Genomic DNA, 20,217 nt, shown 5'->3' with positions numbered 1-20,217 from the left:
CAAACTGGCACACTTATCTCTTTGTGCTGGTCACCCACGGGATTTTAAAGAAGAGTCTTCTTAACTGACCATACTGTGTGATATTGGAGACAACAATGACAACATGATATGGTATCTGAGTGTCTGGACAGACCAAAAGATACACTATGGAGGTTGAGTTGCTAATCATTTACATTCATTGTTTGCTTGAATCTTGGCTGTGAGGTTCATGATATAATATGAATCAATTTATTATCTCATGAAACCACACAAATCCCTTGGAACATTTGCCACTTTGCCACTCTCTGGCCAGTGAAGTCATTTCAGGACAATATTTCTATCCAAAGGTCCTGTATAGCCTCTTTAACTGGTCTTGTTGCGTGATATTGGAGAACAATGATTACATTATGTGGTGTCCTGAGTTTCCAGACAGAACTTTAAAGGCATTATTATATTCAGTGATGTACCTCACTTTGGAATGAAACACATGACATTTACACAACCTAGGTTGATCCTCCTGCTACAGAGTGATGCAGTGATGCAGCGTTAATGTAACGTTAGTGCAAAGTTGGCATATAAATGTATCGTTTGCTCTTAGAATTGTAATATTTAAACTGCAAAACCCTTACGCACCACTGCACTTTGTATACCAGGGTTGGCTGGCCTTCTCTAGTCACTCGTAGGCTCAGTCACTGGTATATTTTTATTTACAAAGCCATTTTGGGTTTGCTACCTTTTTATTTGTGGATTTTTATTGTTCAGAAATGTGGTGGGTACTCTCTTCGTTCGCTGGACTTTATCCTGCTAACTGTTCCAAATGTCCGAACTGAATTTGGTAAAAGGGCTTTGTCCCGATTGGTGTTTTTAAATCACTGATGAAGGATTTTGAGGCTGATTCCCTGACCTATGAATGTTTTTAATTAATAGATTTTAATCTCAATGAGCCCTTCCTGGTTAATAAATAAAGGTTAAATAAAAAATAAATTAAAAAATATGTATGATAAAATAACTAATGGCTCCTGTGGCAAAAAAAGTGAACCCCACTGATATGTTAAACAATATGTTAAAACAATCCAAGGAATCTCATTTACATAACTATTTCAAAGACAGAGAAAATGACCTGAACAAAAACACCAAAAAAAGAATCATGCATAATAAAAGCACTATTCTACATCCAATGTTGCTGCTTTAAGAAGGGGGAGGCAGCTAGAGCAATTCCCTTTAAAATATAGGTTCCACTGTGTCAGCCCCAATGTCGTCCACTCATGCTCCAACACTTCAGACTTTCCAGCCACAGTTAACAGATATGTCCCACTCATCATCACAGAGGAAGACAAGACAGGAACAACACATACTGTAGGTACCAGCATATTTACACAATTATCCACAAACCTCTCCGGCAAATACTCAGAACACTACAGAGGTGTGGAGATAAAAAAATGACAAACTAAACTGCTCAGAAACCGGGGGGAATGCTCTAAGACGGCATTCGTAGCATACTGTGTTACTTGAACTGCGACTAGGCTGCAATTTTTGCAATGTTTGTCTGCACTAAACCAAATCATATGAGCCAGAATTATCCCTAGAAGCTGCAGTGCATTGCAATTTTGGATTATGCGGTGAGCATAGTTAATTGGTGAAAGCCGCATTTACTACTACACACGAAATGTGTGGTGAACATCCCTGGAAAAGAGTCATGTGCAGAATAATGCGATATTATACCTACTCTTTTCCAGCTTTTCCTTAGAGTAAATATAATCATAAAAACATATACAGTACACAGTTATATTGAATATAGATCAAGAGTAAATATATTGTTAAAAAGAAACTGTACAGGCTATGTCTTCCTAAATATATTTTTGGTCATCATCAGCTTAAACCAAGTAGTGGAAGACTTGGAAGACAATCTGAAAGCCTGCATCAGACCAAGCCATGGAACGCAGTATAAACCAAGTCCCCAGAGAGTCTTGGAAACTCAGAGCCTGATTATGAGATAGCAGCTCGAGAACAGAGGAATTCAGATGGGAAGAACACTGTCCAATGCCAGACTAACTGTCGCCATTTGCTTTGGCTAATGAGGAGGCTAATGAATCAAATCAAAAGAGTACCAATGTGTTCCAATTAATGAACACTGTTTTAGTCCGTCGTAGCAAATACTGAGGGAGAAACGACAAACCTCAAGGGCAGCATTTCACAAAAGCTTCTCTGAGGCGTATTGTTTTGAACCCTTGGTGTAAATCCAAACCAAAAGAGTCATTTGTTTGTAGACTGTGAGAATGATGTCAGTCAGTGGCAGCAAATAGGGTATCTGGTCATTATTGGAGTCTAAGCAAGTGCCATAAACATTTTCTTTGCTAAATACCTTAACCATTTTAATTGATTGTCTTGTCTTGAAATAATTATGCACTAAACATACAACACAAGAATAGAGCACTTCATACCCTCTATTCAGGGTTTCATAGCCTCTATTCTTGTGTTGTATGTTTAGTGCATTACTTACCATCAACCAAATAAAAAGGAACTGATGCCAAACAGACAATGAAGTGAAATGAGAGAGGGCTTTTCCCCCTAAGGGCAGAGTTGTACATTAGACACAACTACACCAGTATACTGAGTGCATGGCACAACAAACCGAGAAGCCGCACCCCAAAACATTGACCCTTGGGGAATGTACATTCATTCATTCATTAGTGGTTCAAGCAGCGAAGCTGGCTGAAACACTATTATGTTTGTAGGCGTTCATTATTCCGGTTCTCCTTGGATTTACAATGGTGCCGGAAGGGATGGCTGCCGTTTTACGGGCTCCTAACCGACTGTGCTATTTTTTTATTTTACGCATTGTTTGTAACTTGTTTGTAACTTATTTTGTACATAATGTTACTGCTACCGTCAATTAGGACCGAAATCAGAACAGAGATTACTCACTTCGACCTGGACAAAGATTTTTTCTTTAATGAGTCCGACGCGAAGGATATACTGCTTCTCCGAGACAGGCCCAAATCCCTGTCATTCGCGTGAAGAAAATATGGAAATATAGTGGGCAGAGATCAGCATGCCTTGGGACAATTTGTCAGCGAGTGGGTAACCCACCTCTACCATCTGTTCTATTGGCCAACATGCAATCACTGGATCTCTGTTCGAAACTATCCTACCAACGGGACATTTAAAAACGAATGTCTGCCCCACGAGTGGCAGTTTTTTTTACGTTTATTTTATCTTTCTTTAACTAGGCAAGTCAGTTAAGAACAAGTCGGTTAACTGCCTTGTTCAGGGGCAGAACGTCAGATTTTTACCTTGTCAGCTCGGGGATTCAATCTTGCTGTCACGCCTTGGTCTTAGTATTTTGTGTTTTCGTTAATTAGTTGGTCAGGCCATGGTGTGACATGGGTTTATGTTGTTGTATTTCGTAGTGGGGTTTTTTAGTTATTGGGATTGTGGCTGAGTAGGGGTGTTGCATAGGTTTGGCTGCCTGAGGCGGTTCTCAATCAGAGTCAGGTGATTCTCGTTGTCTCTGATTGGGAACCGTATTTAGGTAGCCTGGGTTTCACTTTGTATTTCGTGGGTGATTGTTCCTGTCTCTGTGTAGTTTCACCAGATAGGCTGTAATTAGGTTTCACGTTCCGTTTTGTTGTTTTGTATTTGTATCGTCATTTGTTTCATTAAAAACATGAGCAACCAACACGCTGCATTTCGGTCCGACTCTCTTTCGACAAACGAAGAACGCCGTTACAGAATCACCCACCACACACGGACCGAGCAGCGTGTTAACAGGCAGGAGACACAGGAGAGGCAACAGAAGCAGCTTCAGTGGGAGAGGCTGCACCACTTGGAGAATTGGACATGGGAGGAAAAACTGGACGGAAAAGGACCCTGGGCTCAGCCTGGTGAATATCGCCGCCCCAAGGAGGAACTAGAGGCGGCTAAAGCGGAGAGGCGCTGGTATGAGGAGGCAGCACGGCGACGTGGATGGAAGCCCGGGAATCAGCCCCAAAAATTTCTTGGGGGGGGGCTTTCAGGGAGTATGGCTACGCCAGGTATGAGACCTGCGCAAACTCCCTGTGCTTACCGGGGGGCTAGAGAGACCGGGCAGGCACCGTGTTATGCAGTGGTGCGCACGGTGTCCCCAGTGCGGGTGCATAGCCCGGTGCGGTATATTTCAACTCCGCGTATCGGCCGGGCTAGATTGAGCGTCGAGCCAAATGCCATGAAGCCGGCTCTACGCATCTGGTCCCCAGTGCGTCTCCTTGGGCCGGCTTACATGGCACCAGCCTTGCGCTCGGTGTCTCCGGTTCGCCTACATAGCCCAGTGCGGGCTATTCCACCTCGCCGCACTGGCAGGGCGACCGAGAGTATTCAACCGGGTAAGGTTGGGCAGGCTCGGTGCTCAAGAGCTCCAGTGCGCCTGCACGGTCCGGTCTATCCAGTAACACCTCCACACCCCAGCCTTCCGGTAGCAGCTCCCAGCACCAGGCTTCCTGTACGTGTCTTCGGCCCAATACCACCAGTGCCAGCACCACGCATCAGGCCTACAGTGCGCCTCGCCTCTCCTGCGCTGTCGGAGCCTTTCTTCTCTCCTGCGCTGTCGGAGTCTCCTGCCTGTTCAGCGCTATCAGAGCCTTTCTCCTCTCCAGCGCTGCCGGAGCCTCCTGCCTGTTCGGAGCAGCTAGAGCTGCCAGTCTGCATGGAGCAGCTAGAGCTGCTAGTCTGCATGGAGCAGCTAGAGCTGCCAGTCTGCATGGAGCTGCCAGTCTGCAAAGAGCTGCCAGTCTGCAAGGAGCTGCCAGTCTGCAAGGAGCTGCCAGTCTGCATGGAGCAGCCAGAGCTGTCAGTCTGCTTGGAGCAGCCAGAGCTGCCAGTCTGCATGGAGCTGCCAGTCTGCATGGAGCTGCCAGTCTGCAAGGAGCTGCCAGTCTGCAAGGAGCTGCCAGTCTGCAAGGAGCTGCCAGTCTGCAAGGAGTTGCCAGTCTGCATGGAGTTGCCAGTCTGCATGGAGTTGCCAGTCTGCAAGGAGCTGCCAGTCTGCAAGGAGCTGCCAGTCTGCAAGGAGCTGCCAGTCTGCAAGGAGCTGCCAAAGCTGTCAGTCTGCATGGAACAGTCAGAGCTGTCAGTCTGCAAGAAGCTGCCAGAGCCGTCAATCTGCATGGAGCAGCCAGAGCCGCCAGTCAGCATGGAGCAGCCAGAGCCGTCAGTTAGCATGAAGCTTCCAGATCTGCCAGTCAGCCAGACTCTTCCAGATCTGCCAGTCTGCCAGACTCTTCCAGATCTGCCAGTCAGCCAGACTCTTCCAGATCTGCCAGTCAGCCAGACTCTTCCAGATCTGCCAGTCAGCCAGACTCTTCCAGACCTGCCAGTCAGCCAGACTCTTCCAGATCTGCCAGTCAGCCAGACTCTTCCAGATCTGCCAGTCAACCAGACTCTTCCAGATCTGCCAGTCAACCAGACTCTTCCAGATCTGCTAGTCAACCAGACTCTTCCAGATCCGCTAGTCAACCAGACTCTTCCAGATCAGCCAGTCAGCCAGGATCTGCCGGATTCAACTGCCTGGCTGGGCTTCAATCTCAATACTGGGCTTCCTCTCAGTACTGGGCTTCCTCTCAGTGCTGGGCTTTCTCTCAGTACTGGGCTGCCCCTCAGTCCCGAGCTGCCCCTCAGTCCCGAGCTGCCTCCGTCCCGAGCTGCCCCTCAGTCACGAGCTGCTCCTCAGTTCAGTGGGGTTCTGGGTGAGGACTATTAGGTCATGGTCGGCGGCGAGGGTGGATCATCCCAGGACGCGAAGGGGAGGAACTATGACATTTATGGAGTGGGGTCCACGTCCCGAGCCGGAACCGCCACCATGGACAGACGCCCACCCGGACCCTCCCTATGGTTTTGAGGTGCGTCCGGGAGTCCGCACCGTGGGGGGGGGGTTCTGTCACGCCTTGGTCTTAGTATTTTGTGTTTTCGTTAATTAGTTGGTCAGGCCAGGGTGTGACATGGGTTTATGTTGTTGTATTTCGTAGTGGGGTTTTTTAGTTATTGGGATTGTGGCTGAGTAGGGGTGTTGCATAGGTTTGGCTGCCTGAGGCGGTTCTCAATCAGAGTCAGGTGATTCTCGTTGTCTCTGATTGGGAACCGTATTTAGGTAGCCTGGGTTTCACTTTGTATTTCGTGGGTGATTGTTCCTGTCTCTGTGTAGTTTCACCAGATAGGCTGTAATTAGGTTTCACGTTCCGTTTTGTTGTTTTGTATTTGTATCGTCATTTGTTTCATTAAAAACATGAGCAACCAACACGCTGCATTTTGGTCCGACTCTCTTTCGACAAACGAAGAACGCCGTTAGACTTGCAACCTTTCGGTTACTAGTCCAATGCTATAACCACTAGGCTACCTGCCGCACCGTGGTCGAGGGCACTGCATCGCAGTGCTATCTGTGCCACTAGAGATCCTGGTTCGAGTCAAGGCTCTGTCGCAGCCGGCCATGACCGGGAGACCCATGGGGTGGTGCGCAATTGGCCTAGTGTTGTCCGGGTTAGGGGAGTGTTTGGCTGGCAGGGATGTTCTTGCCCCATCACGCTCTAGCAACTCCTGTGGCGGGACGGGCTCAAAGCACGCTGACACGGTCGCCAGGTGTACGGTGTTTCCTCCGACACATTGGTGCGGCTGTGTTCCGGGCTATGCGGGCATTGTGTCAGGAAGCAGCATGGCTTGGCTGGGTTGTGTTTTGGAGGATGCACGGCTCTCGACCTTTGCCTCTCAAGTCCGTACAGGAGTTGCAGCAATGAGACAAAACTGTAACTACCAATTGGATAACACGAAATTGGGGAGAAAAAGGGGTAAAAGTTTTTTTTTAATACTAAACAAATACTAAAAACTGTAATGTCTTATTTTTCACTGAGTCAGGGCTGAAAGGATAATATACATGGATAATATACATTTGGCTGGGTTTTCCGTGCAGCGGCAGGACAGAACAGGGTGGGGGTGTGTGTCTATTTGTCAATAACAGCTGGTGCGCGATGTGTAATATTAGTCTCGTGTTATTGCTCACATGAGGTTAAGTACCTCATGATAAACTGTAGACCACATCAACCAAGAGAGTTTATGTATATATTTTGTCGTCGTCTATTCACCACCACAAACCGATGCTGGCACTAAGACCACACTCAACGAGCTGTATGGGGCCATAAGCAAATAAGAAAGTGGCGCTCCTAGTGGCCGGGGACTTTAATGCAGGCAAACCTAAATCCATTTTACCTCATTTCTACCAGCATGTCACATGTGTAACCAGAGGGAAAAAAACTCTAGACCACCTTTACCCCCCACACAGAGATGCATACAAGCTCCCCCTCGTCCTCCATTTGGCAAATCTGACCATAGTGCTATCCTCCCGATTTCTGCTTACAAGCAAAAACTAACGCAGGAAGTACCAGTGATATCGCTCAATATATCGCTCAATATGGAAGTGATCAGATGACATGTATGCTACGCTGAAGGATTGTTTTGCTAGCACAGACTGGAATATGTTCAGTGATTCATCCAATGGCATTGAGGAGTATATCACCTAAGTCACCAGCTTCCTCAATAAGTGCATCAACAACGTCATCCCCACAGTGACCGCACATACATATCCCAACCAGAAGCCATGGATTACAGGCAGCATTCACACCAAGCTAAAGGCTAGAGCTGCCGCTTTCAAGGAGCGGGACACTAATCCGGATGCTTATAAGAAATCCCGCTATGCCCTCAGACGGACCATCAAACAGGCAAAGTGTCAATACAGGACTAAAATTGAATCCTACTACACCGGCTCTGACGCTTCTCAGATGTGACAGGGCTTGCAAACTATTATGGACTACAAAGGGAAACCCAGACACGAGCCTACCAGACGAGCGAAATGCCTTTTATGCTCACTTTGAGGCAAGCAACACTGAAGAATGAATGAGAGCACCAGTTGTTCCGAATAACTTTGTGATCACGCTATCTGTAGCCGATGTGAGCAAGACCTTTAAACAGGTCAACATTCACAAGGCCGCGGGGCCAGACGGATTACCAGGATTGTACTCAGAGCAATTGTTTTACCTTTATTTAACTAGGCAAGTCAGTTAAGAACAAAATCTTATTTACAATGACGGCCTACCCCGGCCAAACCCAGACGACGCTGGGCCAATTGTGCGCCGCCCTTTGGGACTCCCAATCACAGCCAGATGTGATACAGTCTGGATTCGAACCAGAGACTGTAATGACGCCTCTTGCACTGAGATGCAGTGCCTTAGACCGCTGTGCCACTCAGTAGCCCATGCATGGACCAACTGGCAAGTGTCTTCACTGACAGTCTGTAATACCTACATGTTTCTAGCAGACCAACATAGTCCCTGTGCCCAAGAAAGCGAAGGTAACCTGCCTAAATGATTACCGCCCCGTAGCACTCACGTCAGTAGCCATGAAGTGATTTGAAAAGCTGGTCATGGCTCACATCAACACCATCATCCCGGAAACCCTAGACCCACTCCAATTCGCATACCACCACAACAGATCCACAGATGATGCAATCTCTATTGCACTTCACACTGCCCTTTCACAAATGGACAAAAGGAACACCTATGTGAGAATGCTGTTCATTGACTACAGCTCAGCATTCAACACCATAGTGCCCACAAAGCTCATCACTAAGCTAAGGACCCTGGGACTAAACACAGACTCCCTCTGCAACTGGATCCTGGAGCTTTTACCCCCGCACATTGACTTGGAACTGGTACCCCCTGTATATAGCCTCGTTATTTTTTACTTTTTACTTTAAAAAATTACTTTCTTTTATTTAGTAAATATAACTCTATTTCTTGAACTGTATTGTTGGTTAAGGGCTTGTAAGTAAGCATTTCACCGTAAAGTCTACACCTCTTGTATTCGGTGCATGTGAGAAATAAAATGTCACTAATTTGGTAAAACTGCAAATTCCCGTGAGATGGTAAGGTTTAAGAGGGTGCAACTTGGCATGATGGTAAAGGCCCATGGGCCACACTCCCTCATGCAATGTCATGCTAATTGGCCAGATGGTGGCACTATAACAAGCAATTGAAACTGCAAAATTTGAAAAGTTGGTACAAGGGTTGCACATTTTGGGGAATATTCAGAGGTGGAAACTTTCCGTGGGAATTAACGGGAATATATGGGAATTAACGGGAATATATGGGAATTAATGGAAAATATATGCAAATTAATATTAATACAATTTAAATGTAGATGTTTTTTGCATTGGATATATTTACCCTATCATATGGAGACAGAAACATAAACGTTTTACCTTATCAAAAGTAGACATAATTGCCAATGATTAAATCCTTCCAATAGAAATTTAAAAAACAATTTAGTTATGAATTGAACTTTAATTAAATGAGTTGACTATTCACATGGGATTATTTCACTGAACAACAAAAGAAAGGGAATATTGAATGATCCCCAATGATCCATCACATCTCCCCCCAAAAAATTCAACATACATCTGTAAAATTATAGTCCAGAAACTAAAGCTTTGGTTGTCCTCCTCTCAGGCTTCCATGTTTTCTCCCTGAACCTCCTCAATGTCCACCTCTTGAACATCAGACTCTGAGGCCTCATCTTCAGTTACTTTCCAAACTTGTTGAGGATGTCTCGTTGTCAGGCTCAAAAAGCCTCAAAATTGGATGGCCACCATTTTTTTTAGACTCTTGAATTGATCAGCCTGTTGCGTGCTTTGGTGTGTGTGTTCCGAAACAAGGACCAGTTGCGCTCTGAGGCGGCTGATGTGGGTGGGATTTGGAGGATGATGGAGAGGCAACAGGAGAAAGAGCCTCAGATCCACAAAGTTCATTCCACCAGGTGGCTGATGAGATGTTGACATGACTGTCCTATTGCATCTCCATCCCAAAGCCCTTGCTTGGATGTGTACTTTGCCAGACTGCCAAGAGCCTTGCCCTCATCCTGGCCAAGGTGGCGAGACACCGTAGTGATGACACCATAAGCCTTGTTGATCTCTGCACCAGACAGGATGCTCTTTCCAGCATACTTGGGGTCCAATATGTACGCTGCAACATGTAGGGCTTCAGGCAGAAGTCTTCATGCTTTTTTACCTATTTCACAACTGCAGTTTCCTCTGCTTGGAGCAACAGTGAAGTGGGCAGGGCAGTACGGATTTATTCTCTTACATCTACAAGCAGAGTCTGAACATCAGACAGGATGGAATTGTCTCCCTCAATCCGTGCAATGGCTACTGCTATAGGTTTCAGGAGTTTCAGGCTGCTTACCACACTCTCCCAAAATACATCATCCAGGAGGATCCTCTTGATGGGGCTGTCCATATCGGCAGACTGTGATATGGCCATTTCTTGGAGACTCCTTCCCCTCCAGGAGACTGTCAAACATGATGACAACACCACCCCAACAGGTGTTGCTGGGCAGCTTCAATGTAGTGCTCTTATTTTTCTCACTTTGCTTGGTGAGGTAGGTTGCTACTATAACTTGATGACCCTTCACATACCTAACCTTTTCCTTGGCTCTCTTGTATACTGTATCCATTGTTTTCAGGCCATGATGTGCTTGAAGAGCAGATTCAATGCATGAGCAGCACAGCCAATAGATGTGACGTGAGGGAAGGACTCACATTACCTGTGAGCATCAGAGGGGAACCAGTTGCATACACAGCTCAAGCAAGACATTCATCAGCATTTCTCTGACTACGTTCCTCCAGTGAGTCAAAAAAACATCTGATTCCAGGAGGACCATGAGCTGTTGCTATCAATAAGTCATCTGATTCATCATTTTCACCTCAAATAGAAGTAGAGGGACTTTTGTCAGAGGTTGCTTGTCGTGAGCGCTGGGGGAATTTTACGCACTTGGCCAGATGATTCTGCATCTTTGTTGCATTCTTCACATATGATTTGGCACAGTATTTACACATTTACACCGCTTTTTCTTCTACATTAGCTGCAGTGAAATGTCTCCACACATCAGATAGTGCCCGTGGCATTTTCCTGTAAAGATTAGAAGAAAAAAATACAATTCCATGTACAGATAAATAGTTAAGCAGTTAGGTTAAACAACTCCTTTGTAAGATACATTTTTTAAATGACACTTGTATGGAAACAGGTGAATTAACAATCCTCGGTTAGCAGTCTCAAGCAAGCTAAAACCCACATGGTAGCAAAACATGGTAACAAGTTAGAAATTATTTAAACACACTTTGCTGTAGGCTCTTATTTACTAATTAACAAAAAATAATGTATGTCATATAAAATATATTCACCCCACCCAGTATTGTAATCAAAACTTACCAGAAAGCATGTAGTCCTTAGCTCATACAGTGTAGTAGTGTGGGCTCAATAGCATCTCATTAGTGTGCAAGATCTTGAGAATCAGCTGTACATGTGATGGAAGAATGCACTGTGCATGCAGAGGGTTGTAATTCCATTGAATTGTGGATAGTTTAACCAACATATGCCACAAGACCTAGAATTGCCTTATGTGTATCCCACAAAAAAAGGTTCACTGTTATAAGCTAATTTTTTTGATGAATTTAAGCTAAATTCCACATATTCCAGGGCTTTTACTTCCCATGGAAAATTTCAGCAAAATTTACCAGAAAGTTTCCGACCCTTTGCAACCCTAGTCGGTACATAGGTCCCTCTCCTCACAAGGAACAAATGAGCCTCAAGAATCCATAAGGTCCGCAATGATGGATTTTCTGCCATTTGTAATTCTTTGTTAAAACACTACTCCTCTGGCAGCGAATGACCGATTTGAGTGAAACATGATATATAGTATGTATTGGACCAAGGTCTCTCAACTAAATATTTTCCAGGCTAGCATCTCAAACAACATGGCCGCTACTGACCAATAAATATTAATGTGGGCGTGGTCTGGCACATAAATGCATATAAATCACACACAGATATTTGTACTGTAACAAAACTTGATAAACTTGATGTTCCAATCACTGTCTATACTCAACGTATGCAAGCACATTCAGGTCAACCACACAGTGGCGCTATAACGGGCACATGTTGATATCTCTTTATCTGTTTAACTTCGAGTGATATATCCCTGAGCATGTGTGCAAAATGTGAGTCCAGCTAACCTGTACTGTATGGTTCAGATTGGCCACATGGTGGCGCCATTTGGCAGGAAAAACATTAATGCAAGCTCATTGGCTCATAGCAGACATATTGTTTGAGGTAGAGTCCTGGAAAAACGTGTGTTTAAAGATATCGGTACATAGATGCTATATACAAAATTTGGTGCGAATCGGTCTAGCAGTTGTGGAGAAGAAGACGTTTAAAGTCGTCAACATCATTAAAATTGGTCCATAAACCAACAGAAGCATATTGCATGATCTTTCGATGTTGAGTTCTGATATTTGGCAAGCGTGGTAAGGAGTACAGTTCATCCTAGGGAAATTTGTCAAATTTCTCCTTGTGGTGGCACTATGGGGCCAAAGTGTGAGCCCTGGCATGGCTGTTTGCAGCTATATTTATCTTTATTTTGGGAGTGCACAGCACGCACCGCCAGGTATGACTGGAATCAACTCCCTGCTGAAGGCTTGTATGTTTGGCAAAATGACAATGTGTAGAAAGCAAGTCTGAAAAACAGCACCTCGTGACTGAGTTTCATCCTCCCAGATGCTATTCGGTACATTGTTGCCTTTTGCTCTTTCACTCCTCAGTGATATCTCTCACACACTGTAGCTACTGTGGTTCATCCCACCATAGAATATCTAGTAAATGTCAGTTGATGCTGACCCAGCTTTGTTCCCCTTCTGCATTGTCATTCTCCTAAGCATCTAAGTGAATATCCGACTGCTTGACTATTTCAGTCCATGCACAGTGTCCAGTGATTCCAACATGCTCTCAGGCAACCCCTTCTCCCCCTCCCTGGACCAAAACACTTGTCAGTGACAGAGGTGGCAGATATGATGAATCTCCTAGTGTATGTCCCTTTAAGTCAGCCAGGAAATGTAGTGGGTCAATACTTGAGTGAGGGAGATAGAGAGAGAAAGAGGAAGAGGTTATTAATAACTTGCTCTGTCATGGCCGAGCAGTCACGGGCTGTCTAATGTAAAAGAGCTTGTGGCTTCTCTCACAGCTTCTAGGCATTCTCTCTCCCTCTTTCTTTCTCTCTCTGCTGACAAAGGGAGCCTCGAGGCATTCCTACTGCCATGTGTGTGTGCGCATGCGTAATGTCTGTGACCATTCAGCATGCAAGTCACAACAGACTCTCTATGACATCTGACCTCAATGTCTAGGAGGTAATACAGATTTGAGACTGGGTCTTAAAAGTGTGAGATGTAAAATAATGCTATTGTGAATAACTATGATAATAATCACTGGGATGCATATTTCACATTTTACTGAACAATGATGTGGGTTGTGATCCTGATCACATAGAAATTATGCAATTGATATAAGTTTGAAAAGTTAACAATGTATTTACTCTCTATAATGGTGACATGAGGACAACTGTAAATGCTTCCTTACATGGTTGGTCTGTCTCAGTCTGTGAGTCTCCCCAAGTGAGGACCCAGCTGACATAAATAACAGTTGTATACTGTGCTGCAGTAATTTGGTCACATCAAGAACAGTCAATCCATTCAGCTCAAAACATAAAATAGAGCGTGATCCATATGACACACAGTCTCTCGCTCTCAAGGTCACGTAATTTCAGTTTCTTCCAGACTTAAAAACGTTTTCTTTTGGCTATCATATCTGTGTAGGTGAAGTGTATATCTCATCTCATCAATACCATCAGCATTTATAAGAATTCCAGCTTACATACAGTCTCCACCAACTACCATTAATGTCTATTGTGCACCAAACTCCAACCCAGACCAAGAGCAACATTAGCCTATGACATGACCTATTGAGACAACCCGGTATCATAGAGTAGACGTTACATAGTAAACAAAAATCTGGGGCACTCAAATTAATATGATATGTTATGTTTTGTATTGTTACATAAGACAACCTGGACTCAGGGATAGACGCGATACAGTAAAAACAAATCCGAGACACTGAAATTAGTATAATACGTTACGTTTTGTATAGTATGTATTAACTTGTGGATCCATTTAGTATGATATGTTACAAATTCCAATTTGTACAATATATTACGAATTTGCAATACGTATAATAAGTTATGAATTACAATCTGTTGTGGCTAAAGTTAGCTAGGGGGCTAATGTTAGCTAAGCAAGGGGATAGGCATTAAGGTTAGGGTTAAGGTTCGGGTTAGGTGTTAAGTTAATGGGTTAAGGTTAGGGGAAGGGTTAGTTAACATGCTAAGTAGTTGCAAAGTAGCTAAAAAGTAGTTGCAAATTAGCTAAAAAGTAGTAAGTAGTTGCAAAGTTGTTTATTAGCTAAAATTGTCTGCGATGAGATTCGAACACGCAACATTCAGGTTACTTGTTTTAATGGTGTTGGTTGTTTGTCTTGATTTTCTAGTGTTGATTTTAGTTTTTTTAACAACAGTTAATGGTCACATGAAATTACTTATGGGCTGCTTGTAAAACCCATACAGCGCTGTGAAGCGCAGAGCCAGAGATATGACTTCATGTATAGCATGTTACTGTACGGCCACTAACTTCCAATTTAGGTGTTTATTAGTGCCCAAATCTTCCAATTTCAACAAGTATACGTGTAAGACTGTAAAGAGCTACCATATCATACTAATTTGAATGGCCCAAATTGCCCAGATTGTTACATCTATTCTATGAGGCCAGGCTGTTACTTAACCTCTTACATCTATGGGGGCGCTATTTCATTTTTGGATGAAAAACGTTCCCGTTTTAAACAAGATATTTTGTCACAAAAAGATGCTCGACTATGCATATAATTGATAGCATTCGAAAGAAAACACTCTGACGTGTCCAGAACGACCAAGATATTCTCTGTGCGTGCCCTAGAACGTGAGCTTCAGGCAAAACCAAGATGAGATGGCATCCAGGAAATGAGCAGGATTTTTGAGGCTCTGTTTTCCATTGTCTCCTTATATGGCTGTGAATGCGAGAGGAATGAGCCTTCCCTTTCTGTCGTTTCCCCAAGGTGTCTGCAGCATTGTGACGTATTTGTAGGCAGATCATTGGAAGATTGACCATAAGAGACCACATTTACCAGGTGTCCGCCCGGTGTCCTGCGCCGAAATTGGTGCGCGAAAGTCACCTGCCAGTATTTTCCCATGGGATACAGAGAGGAAAGCAAGCTTCCACGAACTGCATATCAATGAAGAGATATGTGAAAAAACACCTTGAGGATTGATTCCAAACAACGTTTGCCATGTTTCGGTTGATATTATGTAGTTAATCCGGAAAAAGTTTTACGTTGTAGGTGACTGAATTTTCGGTTCGTTTCGGTAGCCAGACGCAATGTAGAAAACGGAACGATTTCTCCTACACACAGACACTTTCAGGAAAAACTGCGCATTTGGTATGTAACTGAGAGTCTCCTCATTGAAAACATCAGAAGCTCTTCAAAGGTAAATGATTTTATTTATTTGGTTATCTGGTTTTTGTGAAAATGTTGCGTGCTAAATGCTACTCAAAATGCTATGCTAGCTTTGCATACTCTTACACAAATTAGTCAATTTCTATGGTTCAAAAGCATATTTTCAAAATCTGAGATGACAGTGTTGTTAAGAAAAGGCTAAGCTTGAGAGCAGACGCATTATTTTCATTTTATTTGCGATTTTCAGAAATCGTTAACGTTGCGTTATGCTAATGAGCCTGAGGATTTAGTCACAAACCCGGATCCGGGATGGGGAGTTTCAAGAAGTTAAGGTAAAAACAAAAAGGTAGGTGGCTGGTCGTATAACGTGAACACAGCCTGAATCTCATCACGGACAACTTCAGCATTTTGCAAGTACTTACTACTTTTTAGCTACTTAGCATGTTAGCTAACCCTTCCCCTAACCCCAATCTTAACCCTTTAACTTAACTCCTAACCTTAACACTACCCCCTAGCCTAGCTAACAGTAACCACTTAGCTAACATTAGCATTACCCACCTAGCTAACGTTAGCCACAACAAATTGGAATTCATAACATATCATCCAGTGCCTTCAAAAGGTATTCATACCACTTGACTTATTCCACATTTTGTTGTGTTGCAGTCTGAAATCAAAATGGATTAAATATATTTTCCCTCGCCCATCTACACACAATACTCCATAATGACAAAGTGAAAACATGTTATTAGAAAATTTTGCAACTGTATTGAAAATTAAATATAGAAATATCTCATTTTCATAATTATTCCACACCCCTCAGTCAACACGTTAGAATCACCTTTTGGCAGGGATTATAACTGTATCTTTCTGGGTAAGTCTCTAAGAGCTTTACACACCTGGATTGTACAATAATAGTACATTATTCCTTTTCAAATTCTTCAAGCTCCGTCAAGTTGGTTGTTGATCATTGCTAGCCAGCCATTTTCAAGTCTTGCCATAGATTCTCAAGCTGATTTAAGTAAAAACTGTAACTAGGCCACTCATGAACATTCAATGTTATTTTGGTAAGCAACTCCAGTATATGGCAGTATACTCCAGTATTTGGCCTTGTATTTTAGGTCATTGTCCTGCTGAAACGTGAATTTTCCTCCCATTGTCTGTTGAAAAGCAGAATGAACCAGGTTTTCCTTTAGAATTTTACCTGTGCTTAGCTCTATTCCGTTTATTTTTATCCTAAAAAACTCCCTAGTCATTGCCAATGACAAGCATACCCATAACATGATGCATCCACCACCATGCTTGGAAATATGAAGAGTGGTACTCAGTGATGTGTTGGATTTTCCCCAAACATAACACTTTGTATTCGGGAAAAAAAGTTAATTTCTTGGCCTAATTTTTGATCAGTTTAACATAAGTGTGTTATTGCAAACAGGATGCAGGTTTTGGAGTATTTTCATTCTGTAAACGCTTCCTTCTTTTCACTCACGTAGGTTAGTACTGTGGAGTAACTATAATGTTGTTGATCCATCCTCAGTTCACAGCCATTAAACTCTGTAACTGTTTTAAAGTCACCACCATGAAATCCCTGAGTGGTTTCCTTTCTCTCCGGATGCCTGTATCTTTGTGGTAACTGGGTATATTGAAACACAATCAAACGTGTAATTACTGTCTTCATCATGCTCAAAGGGATTTTCAATGTCTACATTTTTTTTACTACCAATAGGTACCCTTCTTTTGTGGATGAACCTGTGTTTGAAGTTCACTGCTCGACTGAGAGACCTTACATATAAATTGTATGTGTGGGGTACAGAGATGAGGTAGTCATTCAAAAATCCTCAAGACTATTATGGCACACAGAGTGAGTCCATGCAATTTATTATGTGACTTGTTAAGTGGTACATTTTTACTCCTAAACTTATTTAGGCTTGCCATAACAAAGGGATTGACTACTTATTGACTCGATACTTCAACTTTTCATTTTTTATTAATTTGTTTAAAAAAATCTAAAAGCGTATTTCTTCTGACATTATGGTGCAATTTGTGTATGCCAGTAATAGAAAATCTAAATTTAATCAATTTTAAATTCAGTAACACATCATACGAATTGTAATTCGCAACACAGCATATGAATTGTAATTCGTAACACATCATACGAAATGGATCCAAAAATAATATATACCCTACCTACCAACGTAACATATCATACTAACTTGAGTATCCCGGGTTTTAGTTTTGTATAATATGTCTACCCCTACCCCTGAGTACAGGTTGCGTGAGAGTTTCTGGTCATGAGGAAAAGTAGGCAACTGCCAGCCATTTGCGCATGGTGAAAAAGAGGATCATTTCTTTGCCTTCAAAGGTGAAATACGACAGTGCGTCAGAAAACATTATTTTTAACAATGCAAATTGGCATTTTAACACATGCTAAAACTATACCCAAAGAGCTAGTGTTCATCTCTACGAGTGACTCGGATAAAGTACACAGTAGCCTACTTACGCCCTGGCTTTGGGGAAACCCATCGATAAGAGGACGTCCAAATTCGATCCATATTTCACAGTGCCCGATACTTTCGGCCGAAGGCTTCGCGGGATGATTTTGCTGAAGAGATCCTCTTTTGCAGCCATGATTCAGGATTCCATTGGTTTCAGACTAGATCCAGTCTACGATACTGTAGCGAGTGGTGGGGAAAGATATCTAATAGTCTACAACCGATCATTTTTGTGAGCAAGTGCGGTCGCTCCCTCCCCGCCCCCAGAAACTCAAATTATGTCTGCTGCTGCGATTTGAATTTAAAAAGGAAAGATACGTGCAGAGCGCACGGGATTTATTATGCATATTCGCGTCTTCTCTGTATGGGACCCATTGCGGTATGCTAAATTATAGTAGCCGAATATTAATAGGTATACTAGAATAATAATAGACTATTCAGTATAGCTTGAGCCAAAAATAAAAGAGAATTGTAGATAGTGAGCAATATATAATACAGAGTAACGTTAGACCCAGTCTAATATGGAACAATAAATAAGTGAAATTAGGCTACTAATAAACTGCATTTGCCTAATAAATTAATAACCCATATTTATTCAGTGTTCATAAAAAGACAATGTGTTACATTTATAAAATGACTCACAAACCATATCCCTGGCACATTCATTTCACAACTGTCTCATCATATACCATTCATACAGGATATCATGGGCTACAAATCTGCCCACATGAATAGAAAAATATAATGCTGTGTTATCTTAGCTCCAGATTTGATATTTGATTGATTATAATGATGTCCATTATAGATCATTTAAAATCATACTTGGCTGTTGGTTGCAATGGTACCAGATGGGTTATGTGGTACAATCACACAAAACGCTTTCCTCATCTCCACCTAGTGTGAAAGCAAAGACATGCACAACATTACTACTGTATGGGTAACACTGGATTTGGATAGTCCTCTATAATAGAGCCGACAGATGGACCCGTTTATAGATGCTCAAGTACTATCAACAAACTTTAGCTCTAACCGTAGGAAGCTGTGGTGTTTCAAGTTAAGTCAAGTTATATAACAGAGTTGCAGTTGATAGTTTGAGCATCAATTAACCATTTATGCGGGACTATCAAAATAAAGTGACCAAAGTATGACAAACAATTCAGCTCTTTTACATTGATTTCACTGCGTACACAGTATACAGTTTTGTTTAAGATGTGAAAGTATAGGTCTTATCAGTCTTCCTTGATCCAGATACAAGCCCACCACAGCACCACCATTGCTGGGCAGTTTCGCAGATGAACCAGACTGCATTGACAAGCAATGTAAGCAAACACAACAAATGATAAATAAAAAAGTACAAAGAAACATAGTAGGAAAATATTAGATAATCTTGAAAATTGTAACTCTATACTGTGCCTGTCTTGCCATTTGCACCATCTTGAGATTACCTGGTCCCAAACAGTCTTCTGTGTACACAGACCAATGGGACAGAGATCGTTCCAGTATTAGTGGTTTCCTGTGTGAACAAAATATTGCCCTTACATCTTACTATGTAAACTCATACGGTTCGTTGACAATCAACTCTTTAGGACCATGAATTTTTCCTGATCAGATCATGTGGTCAGGAAAATCTTTCTGGCTCTATAACATTTGGCGACCATGTTTTATCTTTCCAAGGTCACAGATATAAAAGGCTAATTCATGGGAGCAAAGAGATTAACTTTCTCAAATCAATGACAGACTCAAAGGATGTCACGCTTGTCTTGTCAGCTCTAAGTTCTCACCCATCAACTGTGCCAGCCTGCTCCAGTCCATTCCCTGCAGTGCAACCCTGTGGAGGACAAGAGAACCCAAACGTTACATTACCAGGTAATGCTCACTTAAAGATGCACTCTCAAACGTTTGTATAACTCAGCCAGTAGTTTTGAGTGGTGCTTAGGAGCCAAAAGTGGTCCGTGTTTTTTTGTGTACTCTGTCATCAAATTGTGCACTACATCATCCATTTCATATATGTTACATCCTGCAAATACATATATACTTTTTAAACATTACAAATTTGTTGTGCTTAAGATCCTAGATTGGATCTTTAATCCCTCTGTGGGGGAGGATGTAGACAGAGGTTAGAGGGGTAGACCAGTACCGGATGGCTGCTGGTTCAAATTCAATAACTACCATCCACTGATGTTGTGCCTTTGCTATCGCACCAGGGGCACTATTGCCACTGAACCTGTGAGCCTCCAAACATCTCACACAAATCTGTCATGATCTGTGAGCTCAGCAAAAGACTTCATGGCCTCAACCACTTCTGC

At 42.8% G+C, this 20,217-nt stretch overlaps 1 protein-coding gene and 1 long non-coding RNA gene across 5 annotated transcripts in view; both read right to left on the bottom strand.

The window, feature by feature from the left end:
- LOC135552782 (ubiquitin-associated and SH3 domain-containing protein B-like) overlaps positions 1–18,186 on the bottom strand; it is a 51,781-nt gene extending 33,595 nt beyond the window's left edge. For all 4 annotated transcript variants that reach the window (XM_064984629.1, XM_064984632.1, XM_064984630.1 and 1 more), the window contains exon 1: positions 17,920–18,186. In XM_064984629.1, coding sequence (XP_064840701.1) covers positions 17,920–18,047 — 128 coding nt within the window. In that variant the 5' untranslated portion in view covers positions 18,048–18,186. The remainder of the gene's footprint in view (positions 1–17,919) is intronic.
- A 315-nt stretch (positions 18,187–18,501) lies between these two features.
- On the bottom strand, positions 18,502–20,217 carry LOC135551514 (uncharacterized). Its single transcript, XR_010457325.1, has 3 exons — positions 20,081–20,217; positions 19,693–19,739; positions 18,502–19,424 (listed from the first exon to the last, which is right to left on the bottom strand). It is a non-coding gene; the product is annotated as an uncharacterized LOC135551514 (long non-coding RNA).

This window comes from Oncorhynchus masou, chromosome 13 (assembly GCF_036934945.1).
Source record: "Oncorhynchus masou masou isolate Uvic2021 chromosome 13, UVic_Omas_1.1, whole genome shotgun sequence".
NCBI lineage: Eukaryota > Metazoa > Chordata > Actinopteri > Salmoniformes > Salmonidae > Oncorhynchus > Oncorhynchus masou.
Note: the sequence above shows the minus strand (reverse complement) of the source record. Positions and strands in the feature narration are given on the sequence as shown.